This window comes from Belonocnema kinseyi, chromosome 2 (genome assembly GCF_010883055.1).
Source record: "Belonocnema kinseyi isolate 2016_QV_RU_SX_M_011 chromosome 2, B_treatae_v1, whole genome shotgun sequence".
Classification (NCBI taxonomy): Eukaryota; Metazoa; Arthropoda; class Insecta; order Hymenoptera; family Cynipidae; genus Belonocnema; species Belonocnema kinseyi.
Window position 1 is genome coordinate 122255165 of NC_046658.1, and position 22852 is coordinate 122278016.

At 25.4% G+C, this 22852-nt stretch overlaps 1 protein-coding gene across 2 annotated transcripts in view; it reads right to left on the reverse strand.

Moving 5' to 3' along the window:
• Window positions 1-185: 185 nt before the first annotated feature.
• Window positions 186-22852, reverse strand: part of LOC117167411 (DNA repair protein REV1) — a 23983-nt gene continuing 1316 nt past the window's right edge. For both annotated transcript variants that reach the window (XM_033352314.1, XM_033352313.1), the window contains 5 exons: window positions 19215-21225; window positions 14046-14487; window positions 10158-11394; window positions 4950-5092; window positions 186-457 (listed from right to left, as the gene is read on the reverse strand). In XM_033352314.1, coding sequence (XP_033208205.1) covers window positions 301-457; window positions 4950-5092; window positions 10158-11394; window positions 14046-14487; window positions 19215-21225 — 3990 coding nt within the window. In that variant the 3' untranslated portion in view covers window positions 186-300. The remainder of the gene's footprint in view (window positions 458-4949; window positions 5093-10157; window positions 11395-14045; window positions 14488-19214; window positions 21226-22852) is intronic.

The following is a 22852-nucleotide window of genomic DNA, read 5'->3' on the forward strand; positions in this document are numbered from 1 at the left end:
TACAGAACACATAATGAAATTGAGGTTTACTGACTTCTCACCGATTTATATTGATCTTATAAATCAAGATACATTTTAACCGAAATTATGCACTAACACGATTGTACGTCATTACGCTCTCTGAAAAAAGAAAAGGCAAATCCGGTGGTATTGTGTTCAATAAAAGGTGTCAGGTAAGTATCATGTTTGCTTGTAAATATGTTCCTTTTTATTAGATAAATTGTAAAAAAACCAAACAAATATTAATTTATTCTATCTGAGAGAAAGAAAGAAAAAAAAAGATAAAATAAAAATACCAAGTTATCGTACATCGGCACCCCTGCACTTGTGAAGATTGCATCCGATCGATGGTACCATTAGATCGCTGTTGTACTCGATCTGCATAAAATGTTGAACATGCTCCACTATTTTTCTGTATGTCTCATGCCAAACGCAACTTTCAGACTTTGTTATACATCTAAACAGAAAAAGAAAAACAACAAACAAACATGTAGCGAATCGATGTAATTTGATCATGATACCATTTTGTTTCATTGCAAAATCGTGAATAAGTAAAAACGACATTTGTCCCTCAATCTCCCATGAGTGTTCTTTTACTAAACTTCCGTTGCATCATGAATACTGATTGTTTTTACTCTCGCAATTGGACGTGTTCAAATGACAAGGTCGAGAGGTAAAGCTCTCGAGAATATGCTCAGAATTTAAGTTCGAACAAAGAATTTATTGATCATTTAGGAGAATTTAAAGCATTTATTATTTAAACAAATATACACCATAATTGCTGTATATATGTATTTTTATAAAAAACATGTTTTAGAGTGAAATAAACGTATAATTTTTCAAATTGGAGAGTGGCTACAGGTAAGGTAACTCCGGCAAGTCAGGAAATGTCAGGGAAAACCTGATAGAGTTGGGGAATTTTTGAAAAACTAAAGTTGAAGTTAATTTTATAATTTTATATTTTTTTGTATAAAATTACAATCCTTTTTGGCTGAAATATCAAATACTTTGCGGGAAGTGGAACTACTTTTTTAAAAATTTATTTATTTGGTCTCATTAGTTGAAACTTTATCTTTTTGGTTAAAAAAGTTGAAAATTTAACTATTTTGTTGAAAATTCGTTTTTTTTTTTTTTTGAAGATTTTTTTACTGACAATTCCATCTCTTGTGGAAAATTAATCTTTTTTGATAGCAATTTAATCCTTTTCATTGAAAAATGTTCTATTTTGTAGAAAATTTAACTTTAAATTAAAAACTCGTTTTTTTATTGGCATTCATCTTCTGGGTAAAAATTCCACTATTTGGTCAAAAATTCATATTAGTTTATTTTTATTCGGTTTTAAAATTCGGTTTTAAAATTGAATTTTTATTATTTTATTTTTGTTGGAAATTGATTGTTTTACTGAAAATTTAATTCTTCTATTTTTATTTAACCATTTTTTTGGTTGAAAATTGATTTTTTTTTCAAGAAAATTCATGTCCTTGTTGAAAATTCAACTAAATATTAGGTTAAAAATTCATACATTTGATTGAAGATTCATAATTTTATTTTTAAATTCGTGAATTTGGTTAAAAATTAAATTTTTTTTTTATTTGAAAATTTATCATTTCAGTTGCTACAGATAAGGTAATCCCGGAAAATTAGGGAATCTTAGAAAAAATCTGATAGATTTAGGAAATTTTCGAAAAACTAAAGTTCCAGTTATTTTAATTATTATGGTTAAAAATCGCAACTATTTAATTAAAAATTAATCTTTTTTGGTTAAGGATTCAAATTATTTTGTTGAAAATTCCTCTTTTTTTGTTAAATTAAACGTTTTTTTGGTATAAAATTAAAAGTCTTTTTTTGGTTATAAATTCAACTGCTTGATTGGCAGTACAACTACTTGTTAAAAATTCGTTTTTTTTATTTATAATTCATCATTTTCGTTGACAATTCTTTTTTTTTCTTGTTCAAAATTTGATTATTTGGTTGAAAATTATATTTTCTAATTGAAAATTAATTTATTGTTTTAACTGAAAATTTAAATCGTACATGTTTGGTTCAAAGTTTATCTTCTTAAGTTGAAAATTCAAATAGTTGGTTTAAAATTCCTGTCTTTTATTGAAAATTCGCATTCGTGGGAGAATATCATGTACTTTGTTAAAAATTCGTCTATTTTGGCAAAAAATTCATCTTTTTGGTTGAAAATTAGTTTTTTCTTATTTAGATTTAATTTTTGAACTGGAAATGTTGCTGGTGCGTTTTTTGTCAGCAATTTATCTTTTTTAATAGATTTTTAATCTTTTCGATTGAAAATTAACTTTTATTTGATTAAAAATTAAGGTTTATACTGAAAATTTCATTATTCTTTTTTTAGTTGAAAATTCAATTATTTGTTGAAAATCCTTCTTTTCTCGTAGAGAAGTACTCGCATCAGTTGAAACTTCATCTTTTTGGTTAAAAATTAATTCCTGTGGTTGAAAATTTAACTATTTTGTTGAAAATTCATTTTTTTTTTCGAAAATTTAAGTATTTTATTTTTGATAGAAAATGTATGTATTTGGTTCAAAAACATTATTTTTTTAGTTGAAGATTTATCATTTTAGTTGAAAATTCACTTGAACTATTCCACTTTTTCTAGAAATTGCAACTATCCTATTTTTTGTTAAAAATTAATTTCTTTGGTTGAAACAAAAATACTTCGTTACAAATTAGTTTGTCTTTTTATAAATAGATTTTATAGATTCGTTTCTTTTCAGTTGAAAATTATTTTTTAATCTAAAGCTGTAACAATTCCTTTTTTACTTGAAAATTAATATTTTTAGTTGAAAATTAAAATATTTGATTCAAACTGTTTTTTTGTGCTAAATACATCCTTTGGGTTTAAAATTGACTTATTTTGTTAATAATTCCTTTTTTAAATTTATTGTATTAACTGAAAAATTAATTCTTCTATTTTTTGTGAACAAATAATTTTTAGGATCAAAAAAAATTATTTTTTTAACATTTTTTTTTTTATGAATATTTGTTTTTCTAACAATTTAACTATTCTAATTTTGGTTGAAAATTAATCTTTGTTAAATGAAAATTCAACTAATTATTTGGTTAAAAATTCATATTTTCGGTTGAAGATTCATCATTTTAATTAAAAATACATTTCTTAGGTTAAAAATTAATTTAGAAAAAGATAATAAAAGCTAAACAATTTTCCACTTGAGGTAATAAAAACTGAGCTGCGAATGAAAGCACTCAAAATGGAACTGTTACATTTTGAACTTTTAAAATTGAAATTTACAAGTTTTTAATTAATTAATTTTTTATTCAAAATCTCAATAATTTACGCGTATAAAATTGAAGTTATTTACCTTTTTTGATATAAAGAAATGTAAATTCACGTTATCATTTTCAATGCTCTAAATTAAAAAATCAATCCATGAACTTTAAAATTTTCGAAATTCTATAATTTTAAGGAATTTGAGGCTAGAAACATCAAATATTGAAAAATTGAAAAAATTTTAACTGAACACTTCTTAAATTAGAAATTCAATTATTTTCTTTTTAAATAGTTTAAACTTGCTTGGGAAGCTTCAAAATTTTATTTCATAATCTTGAGAAATCAGGAAGTTGTTTTAAATTTGTTTTCAATTTAAAATTATTTTGGAAATTTTTTCAGAACTTCTGAATACCTGTCAAAATTAATTAATTTTTTCTACAACTTTCAGAAAATCCTGCAAATTTTAGAAAATTCCCTTAAAATTTGAATGTATAAATAACAATTGAAAGTTTATTATTTGTAGGCGAAATTTGAGTAATTTTAAGAGATATGTAGAAGTTTTGAAAAGATTCAAACTTAATATAAAACTTGAAATGATAGCCTAATATAAAAAAAAATTTAGATTTTCGCCGATTTTAAAGAAAAAAAAAATTAGATGCTTTTCAAGAACTGTGAAAGGCTTCAAAAGAATACAAATATTTGCTTAAGATTCCTAGGAAAATTAAAAATAACTTTTCATTTTGAAAAATTATTTGAAGAGAATATTTAAAAAGTTTTTCAAAGATATAAAAAAAAAACTTTAAAAAGATTATTTACTTTTAAATATTTGGTTTCAATTTACTTGTCTTAAATAAAAATTCAAATATTGCTAAATATTAAATAATTAATCTTTTTTTTTTAATAAAAAATTTCAAATTGAGTGCGTTAAAAAATAAATATTTTAGACTGAAAAAATATTTTTAATTTAATAAAATACTTTAATTAAGAATATATTATTATGAAGTTATTTTTAAGTTGAAAATAGTTTATAAACTTTCAGTCACACGTTCACATTTGTTTCAAATAAGACTTTCAAAATTGTAACCGTTTCAGTTTTAACGTTAAAATCTGAAAATTCTTAAATTTTGAACTGGTTTAAAACCGTTTTTGTTCACTTTTTATTACTTAAAGCACAGATAAATTAAAAAAATTTATTTATTTATTCAATAAAAATGTTTTTTATCCAAAATTTTCAACATCAAAGGTTTTTATTTTTTATTTGTTCAAGTCTTTAAGAAAGCATTTAAAAATTCTTGAAATTAAAAATGTAAGCTTAGAAATAAAAATGTTTAATGTAAATTTTTTAAAGTAAAAAAAATGTTAAATTACGCATTGTAAGCTAAATAATAGCATAATTAAGAAACATAAAAATTCAAATAATTATTTAAAAACTGTTGAAATCGAACGTAGACTGATTTTTCTTCTACAAATTTCTAAAATTCCCGGTCAAAAACCTTATTTTTTAAAAATCCTAATTCAAAATACTCATAAATACTTCTTAAATTCTCAAAGTACATAAAGTGCGAGCATATTCTCATGCCCTTGGGAATTTCTCCGAAAAGTTGAACTCTTTAAAAAAAACTCGTTTTAAACTTTTCATTTGGTTTTATCCAAGACGGAACCTTGTAATTTGGACACGTCGAGGAAATCTCACCTGTGCATGCACTTGAAAATAACGTGTAGATCCTCGATCTGTCTTCTCCTCGGAAGCATGCTCAGATATGTGGCTAGCGATAAAATGTCTATTTCGTTTACAGTCTCCGAATTGCAAACCCAATTTTGTATCTGCACTTTTACCTGCAATTTCAATAAGTTTTTATGGATTACGTATGTCTTTCTGTCTTGACATATTTTCTCGATATTTTCTAGGGCCCGTTACGTGTGAAGAAAATAATCTTCAATTAAAAAGATAATTAGAAAAATAGCTTAAAAATACTTTTAATTAAGGCATGTGTAGATAGCAACTCGACAGAAATAAAACTAATTATAAATATTACACGAGATTAACAACTTCATTTACAGGATGTATGCTCAAATCCTGGGGGAAAAAGTCCCAGAAAATTTAAGGGTTTTTTTATCCAGGGTGTATAAAGTTTTTCCAGGTTCTTAATTAACTGCTCTTAAAATTCAGTCTATATTTAGGTAAAATTAATGTGGGTATTATATAGAATTTAATTTAAACCTATTCAAGTTCTTCACTTTTCAAGTAAAAATATTGTATTTTCAACAAGATAGATGCATTTTTAACCAAATATTTGAATTTTAAACGAAATTGTAAGATTTTCAAATAAAAAAAAAACAAAATTTTAAACAAAAAAATACTATTTATCAAAAAAATAGTTACATTCTTAACAAAGTGACGATTTTTAAAATAAAATGATGAATCTTGGACTAGAATAATTGAATTTTCAACCTAGAAGATTAATTTTCTCCAATAAAAGACGATTTTTGAAGTAAAAAAATCAATTTTCAATCAAATAGTTGATTTTTCAAACAAGAAGATTAGTTTTATACTAAAAAGATAATTTTTCAACAAAACAGTTAAATTTTCAACTAAAAAAGAATTATTTTCGACCAAAAAATAATAGGTATCAGAAAATAGTTACATTTTCAAAATGTTGAACTATAAAAGACAAATATTCAACCAAAGAATAAATAGTAAAAATAATTTAAAAAAAAAACTGATGAATTTTCAACTGCAATGATGAATCTGTCACTGGAATAGTTACGTTTTAAACAAAAAAGATGAATTTTCAACCAAAAAGATTAATTTTCTACCATAAAAAACTATCTTTCAACAAAATACATGAGATTTTAACTAGAAATTTAACTATTGAAATTTAGTTAAACATTAATTTTCTTTAATTAAAAATTTAAATAGTCCATTTTTCCTTGAAACAATTAAATTTTGTAATTAAAATTTTGCCTTTTGGTAAAAATTAATTTTCTTGGTGGAAAATTATTTATAATTGTAGTTGAAAATTCATAACTGTTTCAAAATTTTACTTTTTTTAAATAGTTTGATTGTTTTTTAGTTAAAAATTGTTTGTTTTATCAACTACAAATGTCATTATTCCAATTGATTAATTGAATTGAAAAACTAATTTTCACAACAAAAAAAAACAAAATATTTTTTTAAAAAATAGCTACATAATATTTTCAACGAAAAAATTTATGTTTAAGTTTTTAATTTAAAAATTAATGTTCAAACAAATTGATGAATTTTCAACTAAAATGATAATGAAATAGTTGAATCTTAAACCAAAAAGATGAATTTTGAAAAAAGATTAATTTTCTACCAAAAAATACTGTTTTAAATCAAATACATGAATATTCAACGAAATAGTTTAATTTTGAAACTAAAAAAAAAAACAAAGATTTAACAAAATAGTTGAATTTTGAACCAAAAAGATTAATTTCCTACAATAAAAAAGAAAAGTTTTGAACAAAACGGTTGAATTTTGAACTAAACCTTCTAGTTAAAAAAAAAAGGTTTTAAACAAAAAAATAGTTAAATTTTCAAACAAAGTGATGAATTTTTAACTAAAAAATAGTTGATTTTTCAACCAAAAAATACAAATATTCAACCAAGTAGTTAGATTCAAACTAAAATAACGAACCTTTAACTGGAATAGTTGAATTTTAAATCACAAGATTAGATTTCTACCAAAAATACTATCTTTCCACGAAATAATTCAATTTTCAACCAAAAAATAAAAATAGTTCAATTTTGAACTCGAAAACATCAATTATTAAACCAAACTGATCAATTCTCAACTGAAATAATAAATCTTTAACTGGGATAGTTGAATTTTCAACCAAAAAGATTAATTTCTACCAAAAAGGCAAATTTTCAACAAATTGCATGAATTTTGAACTAAAAAAAAAATATTAACCAACAATTTAATAGATAAATTTTTAATTAAAATATTAATCTTCAATCAAATGGATGAATGTTCAACTAAAATAATGTAATAATCAATTGGAATAATGACAGTTTTAATTTTTAAAAAACAACTAATTTTTAAATAGAATAGTTGAATTTTAAACCAAAAAGATTAATTTTCAACTACAAATGTTAATTTTTTCAAGAAAAAATGGAATTTTTAAATTTTGGGTTTAAAAAAATTCATGTTTAACCAAATTTTAATAACTGAACTTTCAGTAAAAAAAAGTAATTTTCAGCCAAAGAAAAAGCGATTTTTCAACAAAGAAGCTCATTCTTCAATCGAAGAAATGACTTTTCAATTAAAATGATGAATCTTAAAATTGAATACTTGAATTTTATACCAAAAAAATTAATTCTCAACGACAAAAGATAATTTTTTCAACAAAAACTTGAAAATTCAAGTTATTAGTTTAAAAAAATGTATGTTCAGCCAAATTCCAATAGTTAAATTTTTATTTAAAAAAAATTCAGCAAAAAAAAAAACAAAAAACTTTCATTACAAAAAAGCAAAATTTTGAAATAAAAAATGTAGTTTATATTTAATCTAAAACATATTTGACTTTTCAGCAAGACTTTTCCATCAGATACTTGAATTTTCAAATAAAAACGATCACTGTCTAAACAAAAATAGAATAGTTAAATTTTCACTTGAAAAATTAATTTTCAATCAAAATGATGAATTTTTAACTAAAACGATGTAATAATCTATTGGAATAATTACATTTCAAGTTAAAAAAGACTAATTTTCAAGCAAAAAACAAACTAATTTTCAAAAAAAGTTACATTTTGAAATAAAGTAATAAATTTCGAAATAAAATCATCAATCTTCAACTTTCAGTAAAATAAAATAATAATTTTCAGACTGAAAAAGCAAATTTTCAACAAAATGTCAACCTAGTAGATTAATTTTCTGCAAAAAAAAAAATATTTTACAACAAAATATATGAATATTCAACGGAATAGTTGAATTTTTAACCAAAAAAGAAAAATATTTAACAAAATAGTGTAATTTTTAACTAAAAAACATCAATTTTTAACCAAACTATTACTTTTTTATGGGAATAGTTAAATTTTTAATCAAAAAGATTAATTTCTACCAAAGACGAATTTTGAACAAATTCCATGAACTTTCAATAAAAAAAAGAAAAGAAAAATGGTCAACCAAAAATTGAATAACTAAATTTTCAATTAAAAAAATAAACTTCAATTAAAGAGATTAGTTTTTAACTAAAATGATGTAGTAATCAATTAGAATAGTATCATTTTTAGTTCAACCAAGCTGATGAATTTTTTAACTAAAATGATGGAATATTAAATTGGAATGAAATTTTCAGTTGAAAAAATTAATTTTTAACAAAAAAGAAATAGTTACATTTTAAAACACTGATGAATTTTCAACTGACATTATGAATCTTAAACTGGAATGGTTGAATTTGGAACCAAAAAGATTAATTTCCTACAATAAAAGACGATTTTTCAACTAAAAAGATAAATTTTTAACCAAATAGTTGAACAAGATTAGTTTTTTACCAAAAAAGACTATGTTTCAACGAAATGAACTTTGAATAAAAAAATAAAGAAAAATTTTCAGCCAAAAATTGAATAACTAAATTTTCAATTAAAAAAACAAACTTCAATCGAAGAGATTAATTTTCAAGTAAAATGATGTAATAATCAATTGTAATAGTTACATTTTTATTTTTAATAAAACTAATTTTTAACTAATCAACAAACTGTTTTACAAAAAAATATTAATTTCTACCGAAAAAAAATAATTTTCGACTTTTAAAAAATAATTTTTTCAACGAAAAATGGAATATTTAAATTTTCAGTTAAAAAAAGAATATTGTTCAACCAAAGAGGTAAATTTTTAACTAAAATGGTGAAATATTCTAGAGGAATAGTTAAATTTATAGTAAAAATATTAGTTTTCAGTCAAAGAAAAAACGAATTTTCAACGATGTTTCTAATTTTTCAATCCAAGAAATGAATTTTTAATTCAGATGAATTTTCAACAATCAAATAAATTTGTAATAAAAGAGTCTAACTTTCAAACAAGTAAATAAAATTGCACTACAAAAAGCAAAAAAGATATTTAATTTTAATCAAAAAGATTTCAACAAAAAAACGGCGACTTTCCAGCATGAGTTAAATTTTTAACTGAGAAAGATTTTTTAACCAAGAGAGAAAAAATTGCAAACTATTGATTTTTTAACAAAATACATGACTTTTTAACCAGATACTTGAATTTCCAACTGAAAACGATCAATTTTCATACAAAACTAGATTAGTTAAATTTCCAGTAAAAAATTAATGTTCAATCAAAGAAATGAATTTTCAACTAAAATAATGTAATAAAGATTTATTTTCAACTAAGAACATTAATTTCCACCAATAAATACGATTTATCAAGTACAAAAGATAATTTTTTAATGAAAAATTAAATATTTAAGTGGCTAAATAAGAAAAAGTATTGTTAAGGCAAATTTTATTATTTAAATTTTTATTTAAAAAAAAAAGAATAGTTTTCAGCCAAAGAAAATGAGAAATAAACTTCCATTACAAAAAAGCCGAATTCTGAATGAAAAAAATGTAGTTCATATTTAAACCAAAAGTACGATTTTTCAACATGAGTCGAATTTTCAACCTAGAAAGATTGTTCAGTCAAGAGTGAAAAAATTGCAAACAAACTGTTGAAGATACTTGAATTTTCAAACAAAAATAGGATCAATTTTTAGTTATAAAATTAGTTAAAATAATATAAAGCTCCTAAAAAATTAAGAAAAATTATTAATTTTTATTATTGCAATTAAAAAAAAAAAAATTAAACACCCTTTCGAAAAAAAAAATTTCGTGACATTTCTAGGGCGTTTTTTTTCAGCTAGAGTAAACACCCTGATTTAGGATTCGTACCTGATCAAGAGAGAGATCAAACATGCATTTCACAATACTGCTCAGTGCTTTTTCTTGTCCTCCACTTTTTAAAACCTTGGCAGGAAAAAGTCTCAAATGTGAGATAATTTCAGCCGTTTCCTTTTCCTCATTCGCCTTTATTTCCGCTTCCTTCTCCACTTCCTTGCTCACTTGTTTCGTGACCTCCGCCTTATTTTGACCTCGATCAACCTCCTTTACTCGAGTCGCAACTCCCGAATTTCTCCCAAGAATACTTTTTGGCTTTCGACCTCTAGTCGATTTTGGCTTGACAATTTTCGAACTCGTCGATTGCTTAAACATGGACCATCCGTCCGATATTCCTTTAGGTTTTGCCTCCGTAGGTTTTTTCTTCTCCGCATTATTTTTCTCGCGTTTCTTCATCATACAGTACATTTGCACATCGTCCCTCATGTCTTCTGGCAAAGCTGCTAAAAATTCCGGGTCTACTTGAGAATAAGAAAAATCTTTTTCGTCCCTCAAATGGCTTAGACGAGAATTTGACTGATCAGGCTCAGCTTCTCTAGCTTGATCAAGTTCTATGGCTGCTTCTTTATCGGATGCATGTTCAACCTTTTTTGATGGAGAACCAAATTCTTCCGATTTTGTTTTGTACTCATTTAATATTTCATTTCTTATGTCTTCAGGCAATTCAACGAGAACTGCCATGTCGATTTCTTGCATAGGAGGTAGTATTGCTTTTCCTTTTGGAACGTTGGGTTTTTTCTCCTTGAAGTAAGATTCCTGTTTAGTTTGAATCGATTTCGAGGAATCACTGCTTCCTTTTTTCTGATTCTCACTCTTGGATTTGATATTCGTACTAGCGAGGATTTCATTTCTTATGTCCTCTGGCAACTCATTTAAAACTGAATCATCGATATCGTGCGATGGTAAAATTAATTTATCATTCGAGAAAAAGGAAGAGTTTGTTTTCTTTGGTAATGTTTTAAAGTCCGTAATTTTAGAATTAAGCTGTTCATTCGCTCCCGAGTTTAAAATGCTCGGAGAATTTTGGTTCTTCGAATCTATGTTCTCATTTGGTTTATTTGATGTCTCGGCATTTCCTTCGAAATTCGCCTGCTTCGCTTTATTGATAAAGTTCATCAAACCGCCGGTGTTTGATTTATGTTTTAGAATTTCAAGCCTTGAAATTTGAATTCCGATTCCTCGAATCTCATCTGGGAGTTGCTGAGCTTGATTCCAAAGAGTAAGAATTTCTCTGAAAAGGGGGTAGATTTTAATTTATTTTTAGAGGGGCAGCTTGAGCGGGAAACCGAGAACGGAAAATGACTGAATTTATTTTTTGACCGGCAATTTTACATCAAATATAAATATAAATTAATTATTGATTTGTTAAACTGAATTGTTGTTTAGGTTTCAAAAATAGAACAGTAATTAATCAATTTACAGATTTCAACGTTAAAAATTGAACTGTTTCAATCCGAAAGCCTTAGTAGTTAAAAAAATTTGAACCTCTGATTAAAATTTTAACAAACATTTTCAATTTTAAAATAATTTCAAATGAATATGTTCATAATTAATCGCTTTTGTTCAATTTCATGTCCAATGCTTGTCCAATATTTGTTTTTAAATGAGCAATTATAAATCAATTATTCAAAACTAAACAATTTTAATCTGAATTATTTAATTTTGAACCAATAAAAATTTGAAACGACTTAAAATAAAAATAATTCAACTTTGAAGGACTTCCGTATAAAAAAGATTTGAATTTCGCCATTCTAATTTTAAAAGGAAACGCATTTTGGTGTTTAATTTTTCCCGAATTGAAAAAAGAACTTTTTTGTTTTTTACATATTTATTGAGTTCGAAAAGAGAAAGTTTTGGTTGAATTAATAGAGGGACATTATATATTTTATAAGATTTTTATCGAATTGGAAAAGTAGAAATTTCAGTTTTCTATTTTTTCTGAATTGGAAGAAAAATGGTTTATTTTTAATATTTGTTTTTGAGTTGGAAAGGATCAAATTTAGGGTTTCATTTTTTTTTTTAATTAAAAGAGGGATTTTTTTAATTTGTTATGTAGTTGGAAAAGAGCAAATTTTTGTTTCCAATATTTTCTGAATTGGAACTGGAAAATTGTTTATTTCCGAAATTTTTATAGATTTGGAAACGACTAATTTTTGCTTACTATCTTTTTTTCTGAAGTGAAAGCAGGAAATTTTTTATTTGTAACATTTTTAATGCATTGGAAAGACGGAAATTTTGTTTTTCAATTTTATATGATTTCGAAGAGGGAAATTCGTTTATTTATAAGATTTTTGTAGAATTGGAAGAAGGAAATCTTTTATTTTTAAGATTTGCGTAGAGTTGCAAAGCACGAAATTTTGGGTTTTCGCCAATTTATCTAAGTTCGAAGACGAAAATTGCTTGATTTTTAAGATTTTTACGGATCTGGAGGAGAGGCAATTTTGGCTTATAATGTTTTTCTGAATTGGAAGAGGCAAATTTGTACGATTTTTAAATAGTTGGAAAGGACGAATTTTTGGGAATTAAATTTTTTTCTGAAAAGGGAAATTTTTTATTTCTATCATTTTGATTGAGCTGGAAAGGAGGAAATTTTGGTTTTCAATTTTTTTCTGAATTCGAAGAGGGAAATTCGTTTATTTTAAAGATTTTTATAGAGTTGGAAACGATGAAATTTGTGTTTTTAATTTTTGTTTAATTAAAAGGATTTTTTAATTTTTAAGGTTTTTATTGATTTGGAAGGGAGGACATTTTAGTTTTTAATTTTTTTTTATTCTTAATTGGAAGAGGGAAATTTGTTTATTTTTAAGGTTTTTATGGAGTTAAAAGGTACCAAATTTGGGTTTTCAATTCTTTCTGAATTCGAAACGAGAAAATTGTTTATTTTTAAGAATTTTGTAGAATTTAAAGAAGGAAATTTGTTGTTTTTCAGATTTTTATAGAGTTGGAAAGAAATAAATTTTGGTTATTTACTCTTTTCTGGATTGGCAGAGAGATATTTTTTATTTATAAGATTTTTATAGAGATGGAAAGCACGAAATTTTAGTTTTCACCATTTTTTCTAAATTGAAGAGGAAATTGTTTTATTTTTCAGATTTTTATGGAGTTGAAAATACGGAAATTTTACGTTTTATTTTTTTTTCTGGATTGGAAGGACATTTTTTATTGTAAACATTTTTATGAATTTGAAAGGGAGAAAATTTTGACTTAATTTATTCTGAATTGTAAGTGGGAAATTTTGTTATTTTTAAGATTTCTATAGAGGTGGAAGGAATGGAATTTTGGTTACTTACTTTTTTTCCGGATAGGAAGAGGAACATTTTTTATTTCTAAGATTTTCATAGAGATGAATAGCACAAATTTTAGTTTTCATCATTTTTTCTGAATTGCAAGAGGAAATTTTGTACCATTTTTAAGTTTTTTATGGACTTGAAGGACAAGAAATTTTATGTTTATTACATTTTTTTCTGAATTTAATAGCAAATTATGGTTATTTACTTTTGACGCTGAATTGAAAGAGGGACATTTTTTATCCTTACATTTTCATTGAATTTTTTACTTTAAATTGTATACAAAATTGGAAGAGAAACATTTCTTATTTCGCATTTCAATTAAAAAATTTTTAATTACAACTTTTTTCAGCTTCAATTATAAAATCTTAAAATGCAAAAGAGTAACAATTTGATAGCTTCAATTTGCAGTTCAGTTTTGATTACTTCAAATGAAAAAAAAAGTCCAGTTTAAATTTTTATATTTCAATGACCGTGAAACATTTTTGTGAATCGGGAAATGAGCGGGAATTCTTCTCATCTATTAAAACGGCCACCCTGATTTTGCTTGAGAAATTATATTTGAATTAAATATAAAAACGAGAATAAAACTTACTTGGTGATTATGGACAGTTCATCAACCGCAGCAATGCAGTTCTTCGATCGCGTAAAATAATCACAGTGACCGTGGCCCATGAACTTGACCGCTTCTTTAGGAGCTTCCTTGGCTCGAACCATCAGCTTTAGAGTGATACATCTTCCTTTTGCCTTTGCTTTCTTCAATCGAGTGCAAACTTCCGCGGATAATTTTCTTAAAAACTCTTCAGCTTCTGCATGATTCTCAAAACGGATTCCATAATTTACTTCAGCAGAAATAGATTTTCTCACATGTTCCAAACTTAATTTTGAATTGTCTATTCCTCGACACATATTGTACAATAATTCCCCAGTTTTCTTTCCAAATTCTTTTTGTAAAACAGGCAATCCAACTGTTTGCAACTCAGAGCAAGTGCGAACGTTCATTAGATTTAATTTACTGGTTGTTGAGTATCCAACACCTGGCGAGATACTGTATAATTAATGAAAATTCAGCAATCAGGGAAACGTTCTGAATTTTTTGTTTGTTAGATAAAATCAGAAAAAATCAAGGGTTTCGAAAAAAAATTGGTAAAAGCCAGGGAAATTTCTGTAAGAAGTACTTTTTTTAAAGTGACTTAAGAATAATCAAGATAAAGTCACTATAGTCACTTTTTGGATTAAAAAGATAACTTTGTCACTTATTTTAAATTTTGTGGAATATTTAAGTGCATTTTTAAAGATTCCTCAAGCTTTAAACGATTCTTAATATTTTAGGGTATTTAAAAATACTCCAAGGAATTTTTAATAGGTTTTAATCATTTAAAAAGATTCCATAAGGATTTAAAAGATTTTTTGTTAAAAATGTCAAGAAATTTTCAAGAGCTTTAAAAATGTTAAAAGTTATTTTTAAATATTTCAAAATATTTAGAAAATTTCAGAGTATTTTTAAGATTTTAATCTTTTGAAGAGGTTTGATAGGATTTCAGAGAATTTAACAAATTTCTAAATAATTTTCAAGAGCTTAAAAAGTTTTCCAACGATTTAAATGATTTTCAGGGTTATATTAAAAGGTTCTGAAAAATTTTGAATGGATTTCAATAATTTGAAGGAAATTCAATGAATTCTAGAATAATTTTAATACGTCCAAGGAATTTCCAAAATCTTTTAAAGTTGCAAGGGATTTCAGAAGATTTTTAATATTTTAGGGCATTCTAAACAATTGAAAATTTTTTAAAATAGATTTCAATTATTTAAAGGGATTCCAAAGGATTTGAAAATTTTTAGGGTATTTTTTAAAATTCCAAGGAAGTTTTAAGAGCTTTAAAAAATTGCAAGGGATTTTAAAAGTTTTCAAACAATTTGATATATTTTCAGATAATTTGAAAGGTTCTGAATAATTTTCAATAAATTTCAAATAAGTTAATAATTTAAAAAAATTCTGAAAATTTTGGAATCGGTTTAAATAATTTGAAGTAATTTCAAAAGGATTTTAGAGTAATTTTAAAACTACCAAGAAATTTCCAAGAGCTTTAAAAAGTTTCAAGAGATTCCTAAAGATTAAAAAAAATTTGTAATATTTTCAGGTAGTTTAAAAAATTCTGAAGAATTTGTAATAGATTTCAATAATTTGAAGGCATTTCAAAGGATTTTAAGAATTTTAGAATATTTTAAAAAATTCTAAGGAATTTTCAAAAGATTTCAAATGTTTTCAAAAGATTTAAATTATTTTCGGAGTAACTTCAAAACATTTTGAATTTTTTAAAATAGATTTCAATAATTTGAAGAGATTGTCAAAAATTTCAATCGCCACATGATATTTTTGAAAACTACAGGAAATTTCTAAGAGCTTTAAAATGTTTCAAGGGATTTACAAATGTTTCAAAGGTTTTTAAAAATATTTTAACGTATTTTTAATAGATTTCAATCATTTAAAGGGGTTTCAGGATTTAAAAAATTTCCTATGAATTTGTAAGAGCTTTAAAAAGTTTAAAGGAATTTTAAAAGATTTCAAAGAATCTGCAAATTTGTATTGTATTTTAAGAGATTACATGGTATTTTAAAAAATTCCAAGGAGTCTTAAAGCGCGTTAAAAAGTTTCAAAGGATTTAATAATATTTTAAAGGATTTGAAATATTTTTGGATATTTTTAATGGATTTCAACAATTCGAAGGGTTTTAAAGGAGTTTTAAGAATTTTAGATTTTTTTAATTCCTAAGGAATATTTAAGAGCTGTTAAAAGTTTCAAGGGATTTCAATAAATCTGAATTATTGTAGGGTAGTTTAAAAGATTCAAAGAAAGTTTTAATATATTTTTTTTTAGATGAGAAAAAAATGCAATATATTTCAATAATTTGAAGGGATTTCAACAATTTTCGAAGGATTTTAAATACTTTAAGATATTTATAATAGATATCAAGAGTTTGAAGGGATTTCAAAAGATTCTAAAGTATTTAAAAAAATTTCAAGTAATTTTAAAACGCTTTAAAAAGTCTCAAGTAATTCCAAGGAGTTTTCAATAGATTTTAGTCATGCAATAGGATTTTAAAGATTTTATAAATTTTTTAGGTTATTTTAAAAGATTTCGAGGTATTTTCATGAGCTTCAAAACGTTTAAAAGAATTTCAAAGAATTTGAAGAATTTTTGGGAATTTGAAAAGATATGAGGAAATTTTAGATTGATTTCAATAATTTGAAGGAATATTTGATATAATTCGCGAGTTTTCTCTGAATTTTAGAAGACACGGAAAGATTTTACAAGCCCTATACGTTTTTATATATTTTTTTTAAATTCCACTGGATTTTATAAAATTTCCGAGAATTTCAATGATTTAAAATTTTTCTAAGCTCATTTTAAACTTACCAAATTGAATTTTTTTTTCAATTTTTCAATTCACTTGATTTAAACAAAATTCATTATCATTTTTTTTTTAATTTCCTCGGATTCCTCTCTTTTACCCGAAATTCCTCCAAATTGACTCTAATTTCAGTGAATTATTTTGAAGTCTCATAAATTCATACTGAATTCGTTCAAATTCACCTGGAATCGTTATAAATTTCATAACATTTGTTTAGGTTACAAAATAGTAATTTTTCGTCTCTTATTCTGTTTGAATAGATCCCTTTTTTAAGTAAATTAGGCCGTGGTATCCTAGAGAATAATACACTAAAAATGTATACATTAAAATAATTTTTTTTACTGCATTTATACAAAATTCTACATTAAAAATGTTACAAGATTAGAACGTTGGTCTTTTAATCATAAGGGTGGCGATTCAGCGGACACAATAGAGCGAAGAATTTGAAAATAACTACATTTTAAAATAAGTACTTGAATTTCCCACTAGAAAATATCAATTTTCAACAACATATATAGAAAAGTTAAACTTTCAATTAGAAAAATTAGTTAGAATACTTTAATTTTAAGGCAGAAAGATACATTTTTAACTAAAATGATGAATATTTAACGGACATACTTGAATTTTCAACCACAAAAATTAATTTTTAAACAAAGAGATTAATTGTGTAACCAAAAAAATCAATTTTTCAAAAACAAAAACATTAATTTTTTAACCAAACAATTGAATTTTCAATTAAAGGAGACAAATTTTCAACCAAAATGAAATTTTTAAATAAAAAATAAATTTTCAATTGAAAATTTAATAGCTACATTTTTAGTTAATAAAATACATTTTTAACCTAATTCATAAATTTTCAATCAATTCAATTCAAATTTAGCTTTAGAAAATTAATTTTCAACCAAGAAGATTCACTGCTACCAAAAAAGAAGAATTTTTAACTGAAAAAGTCGATTTTTCTGCCGAAAATTGAATAATTTAATTTTAATCAAAAATTGAATGTTCAACAAATTATAGTTATATAGTTTTCATCCAAAGAAAAAACATTTTTTCAATCAAATAGCTCGTTTTTCAACAAAAGAAATGATCTTTTAATTAAAATTATTAATCTTCAACAAAAAAAATCTTGAACAAAAGAGTTAAACTTTTAACCAAGTAATTTTACTTTTCAACCTAAAAGATGAATTTTCAACTAAAATGATAAATATTTTAATGGGATACTTTAATTTTTAACCGACAAGAATAATGTTTAGACTGAAGATTCACTTTCAAAGAAAAAGATCATTTTCAACATTCGAGTGGAAATTCGACAAAAAAAAATAAAATAAAAAAAATAGTTACGTTTTCAAACAAAGTGATTAAATATCAACTTGAATTGTAATTCTTCGATTACAATATTTGAATTTCAAACCAGAAAAATCAATTTTCAACTAAGATGATGAATATTTAAATGAAATCATTTAATTTTGGACCAAAAAGATTAATTTTCAACTAAGAAAATTGATTTCTACCAAAAAAAGACGTATTTTCAACTGAAATATAATTTTGAATATTTAAACAATTAAAATCATTTTTAACAAAAAATTATTTCTAAAAATCAATTTTTTAACAAAACACGTGTATTTTCAATAATGTACTGGAATGTTCTATTGAAAAATACAAATTTTCACTCAAATTGTTGAATTTTGAACAAGGAAAGATCAATTATCAACTAAAAATAAGATATTTGAATTTTCATTTGAAGAAAATTTTCAACCAAAATGATGAATTTCCAACTAAAATGATGAATCTTTAACTGGGATAGATGAAATTTTATGAAAAAGAGGAATTTTCCATAAGGTATACAAATTTTGAAACAAATAGTTGAATTTTTAAGTTAAATATGTCAATTTTAGGAAAATAGTTGAAATTTCGTTTAAAAACACATCAATTTTGTATTTAAGATCGAACCAAAATCTATTTTTTTATTGAAAAATATGTTATGCTAAAAAAGCATGAAAAAATAGAATAGTTAAATTTTCCCGTGGAAATCTAATTCTTCCCAAGAAAACTTATTTTCAGCAAAATAGTTCAATTTTTAAACTGAAATGATTAAATTTTTATATCAAAAATTGATTTTCAACAAATTATTTACATTTTTAACCAAAGATGTATTTTCAATTGAAATGATCAATCTTGTTCAATAAAAAATTCATTTTTAATAAACGAGTTCAACTTTTAACGATCAGAAGCAAATTTCCGGTTTTTAAATTAAATTCTCGGCCATTTTCGGGTCAAGTCACCACCCTGATAATAATGATCAGGGGAAAATAAAGTAAAATTGTTGCAATCTAAAAAATAAAAAAATCTACCTGGCAAATCCTTGACGCTCAGAGTCCCAATATAATTTAAAACAGCCTCAGCCTTCAAATAATATTTCCCATCAGGTTTTGCCTTCTTGGTAGCGAGTCTTGCCTGCAATTTGTTGCTTCCAAATCCCGTAGAAACAGGACATCCCGTTTTCGTCTTAATCTCTTTTCTCAAAGCATCCGCGAATTCTAAAGGGGTGAGACCTGTTTTTTGAAGAATTTTCGAGATATCTGCATACATTTCGTCACAACTCACAGCCTCGATGTCGAGTGTATAAGAAGCGACTGTATCATAAAGAGCATAAGAGACTTCCTTGTACCCCTCAAAATCATACTTTATAGTTTTTAAATTCGGACAGAGCTTCAAAGCTTGCCCAAGAAACATTCCATTCTTTAAACCCAGTTTTCGGGCTTCATAAGAGCAAGAAGCGATTTCTGAATAAGAACCTTCTTGATTTCCATCAGAGTTGCTCGATTGTTTATTGCCCTTCGCGTGTGTTACAGCCACTGGTAAACCTTTTAATTCTGGACGATTTCGAATACCAACCGAGACGAAAAAACAATCCATATCTATGTGCATTATAACATTTTCTGGAAGAATTTCACTCGGGCTCGAATCGAACGCAAATATATCCTCCTCGGAATCCGAATCATGTCTAGTCGAAGGTCCGGGCCGGTTGTGTTTACTGTCCAAAATTAATCGATCTAATCCTGAAAAATTCCCGCTATTTTTCTCGCGAAGTTCATTTATATAATCTTTAAATGTCGCTCCCATCGTGGCAATGTGATGTAATCGAGAATTGTTGTAAAACTCTGATATAAAGTCAGAGTTTTTAGAGCAGTTGGAGTAACTCGATTTGCTTTTATTTTTATCGGAGGTCCCTGCAGAACTTGCGTTATCTACTGGAGGTTTGGGAACTTCAGGAGCATTTTTCTCGTTTGATTTATTCAATTCGGGACTTTCTTTAGGTTTAGTTATCGAAATCTTCAAATTTGGAGACTCTACTCTTGAAGAATTTAGTCTCACTGAATTTTTATGACTAGTTTTCGGTGTTGAAGTTCTAGAAGATTTATGAAGAGAATCTTCATTAGATTTATTCAATTCGGGACTTTCTTTAGGTTTACTTATCGAAATCTTCAAATTTGGAGACTCTACTCTCGAAGAAATGATGCTCACTGGATTTTTGTGACCATTTTTCGGCGTTGAAATTCCAGAAGATTTATTAATATAGTCATCATTAGATTTATTAATATAGTCATCATTAGATTTATTAAATTCGGGACTTTCTTTAGGTTTACGAATCGAAATCTTCAAATTTGGAGACTCTACTCTCGAAGAAATGATGCTCACTGGATTTTTATGACCATTTTTCAGCGTTGAAGTTCCAGAAGATTTATGAATAGATTCTTTCTTTAAAAAACTTTTTTCTGACGGAAATCTATTTCCTGAAATATTCAGAGGAGTATTTTTCGAAGTAGAGGACAGCGGAGATTTAGAAACTGTAGAATTTTTGTTCAAAACTCTTGGAGATTGAGGATCATTTTGCAAAAGGGAAGAAACTTTCAAAGACTTTGAGTCATCAAGGGTGGAACTGTTCTCACTAGATTTAGTGGTCGATTTAAAAATATTTAATAAATGCGGCTGCGTTTTCGTGCATTGGGAATAGAGTAAATACTTCCGAAAATCTAAAAGTTTGCCGGCTTTGATGCTGTCTGTGATCCAGGATGGTTTGCAGAGTGGTAAGGGGTTTTTGCTTTTCATATACATGACTATTTTCGAGTATGGAAGATTTGAGGCAATCATGTGAGTTGTTTGACGAGGCCGTAAATAATGATGATATACTCCTCCGTGCATCATCATCAAACGTCTTAATTCGTCTGCTACGGGGTCTGTGTAACCATTTACAAATATTGCTACACCTTGAAATAATGATGAAATATCTTGAAATTCAGCCTGAACTTCCTCGTGAAATTGTTCCTCGAGTTTGGCTTTCTTAGCTGCCATATATCCGCCCTAATTATACAAAGTACTTTATTTTTCAAAGATCAAAACTTAAAATTGTGCACAGACACTGTTTTTTACACAATTTTAACAACATTTACTTTTATATGGTCGATACGGACAAGTGCGATGTAAAATTCAAAAAATATAGTTTGCTTTATGATGCTTCAAATATTTTAACCCTAAAACGGTACACTGGTGCGAATTCGCACCCGAAGTTTTTTTTATTTTGTTGGCATTTATGTAAACACAGCTGCATCGGATTATCCCCACATATATTAAATATATATGTTAAATATGTGTGATATATGCTAGCTGTTTATTATATGTTCAATATATTAAATAATTATTATTGAAATTGCATACAAACCAATTCGCACCAGTGTGCCGTTTACGTTATGCTGGGTTGGAGTGTACCGTTTGAGGGTTAAAAGATTCTCGTTTCAAATTTGGCCAAAATAATCTTTATTTGTGTGTCAACAATTTAAGTTTTTCCGTCGTTTTCCCGCATAAGCCCTAATTAATTACATTTTTTTAGACTAGCAATTTTTTATTTCTTTTTAAGCAACTAGCATCATCAATTTTTAATAAACACAAATTTCGAATAACTGCATTTTTTAATTGTTTAAACACTTTAATTTTAGTTAAAATTGGATTCTGAGATCTGAGAACAAGGAAATTAGTATTATTATTTTGTATTTAAGTTTCTGTAAATATAATTTTCCTAAGAATCTTGAGAAATTTCAAAAAGATTTTTTTTACAAAATATTAGAAAAAATTCGAGTCAGTTCAAAAGATATTTAGGACCTCGTTTGGGACTGTTAGAAGTTTTTAAGACATTTAAAAATATGACAAATTTTTGGAAATATTTTTTAGTTTTAAAATATTTATAATTTTTTCAAAACTTGTATAGATGCTTTTAACTGACTGATTTTTCTTCAAACTCTGAAAAACCTGTCAAAATTCAAATTCTTGGCTTACAATTTTCGAGATATTTTAGTTATATTAAAAAAAAAATCATTTCAAATTTTCCGAGAAACCTTACAAGAATTACTTTAATCTCTTGAAACCTCTTCTTAGAATTGTTAAAAAACTTCTAATTATTTATATTTCAAATCTTCAAAAATCTACATTTTGTTAAAAGGGGTTTGAAATCCTTTGAAATTTTTAAAATATTGAATCCAGATCCTTTTTTGACAATTTTGGAAATCTTTTAAAATGTTTCGATATCGTTTAAAATATTATCTGAAAATTATTTGTTTAATACAAAATAATTATAAAGTTTTCTTGAAACATTTCAAAATTCTTAAAAAGCTTCTTTTTTTCGAAATCTTGACAATCTAAATTTGTTTAGTGTTTCAAATATTTACATATTTTAAATTATTTGATAATCTTTTTCAAACATCAAAATATCTCTAAACTTTACTCCATTTTTTTAAAATTATGTAATCTTGCAAAATTGAACATTTTTTCCTTTAAAGTCTTCTACACTCTTTCAGAATTTTAAAAAGCCTCTGAACTTTTGTTCGAAATCTTCAAAAACCTTAACTTTATTTACATTAATCTTGTAAAATTGCAACGTTTTTCCTTTAATTTTTTGGATTCTTTTTCCACAATATTTTGAAAATTGTTAATGCTT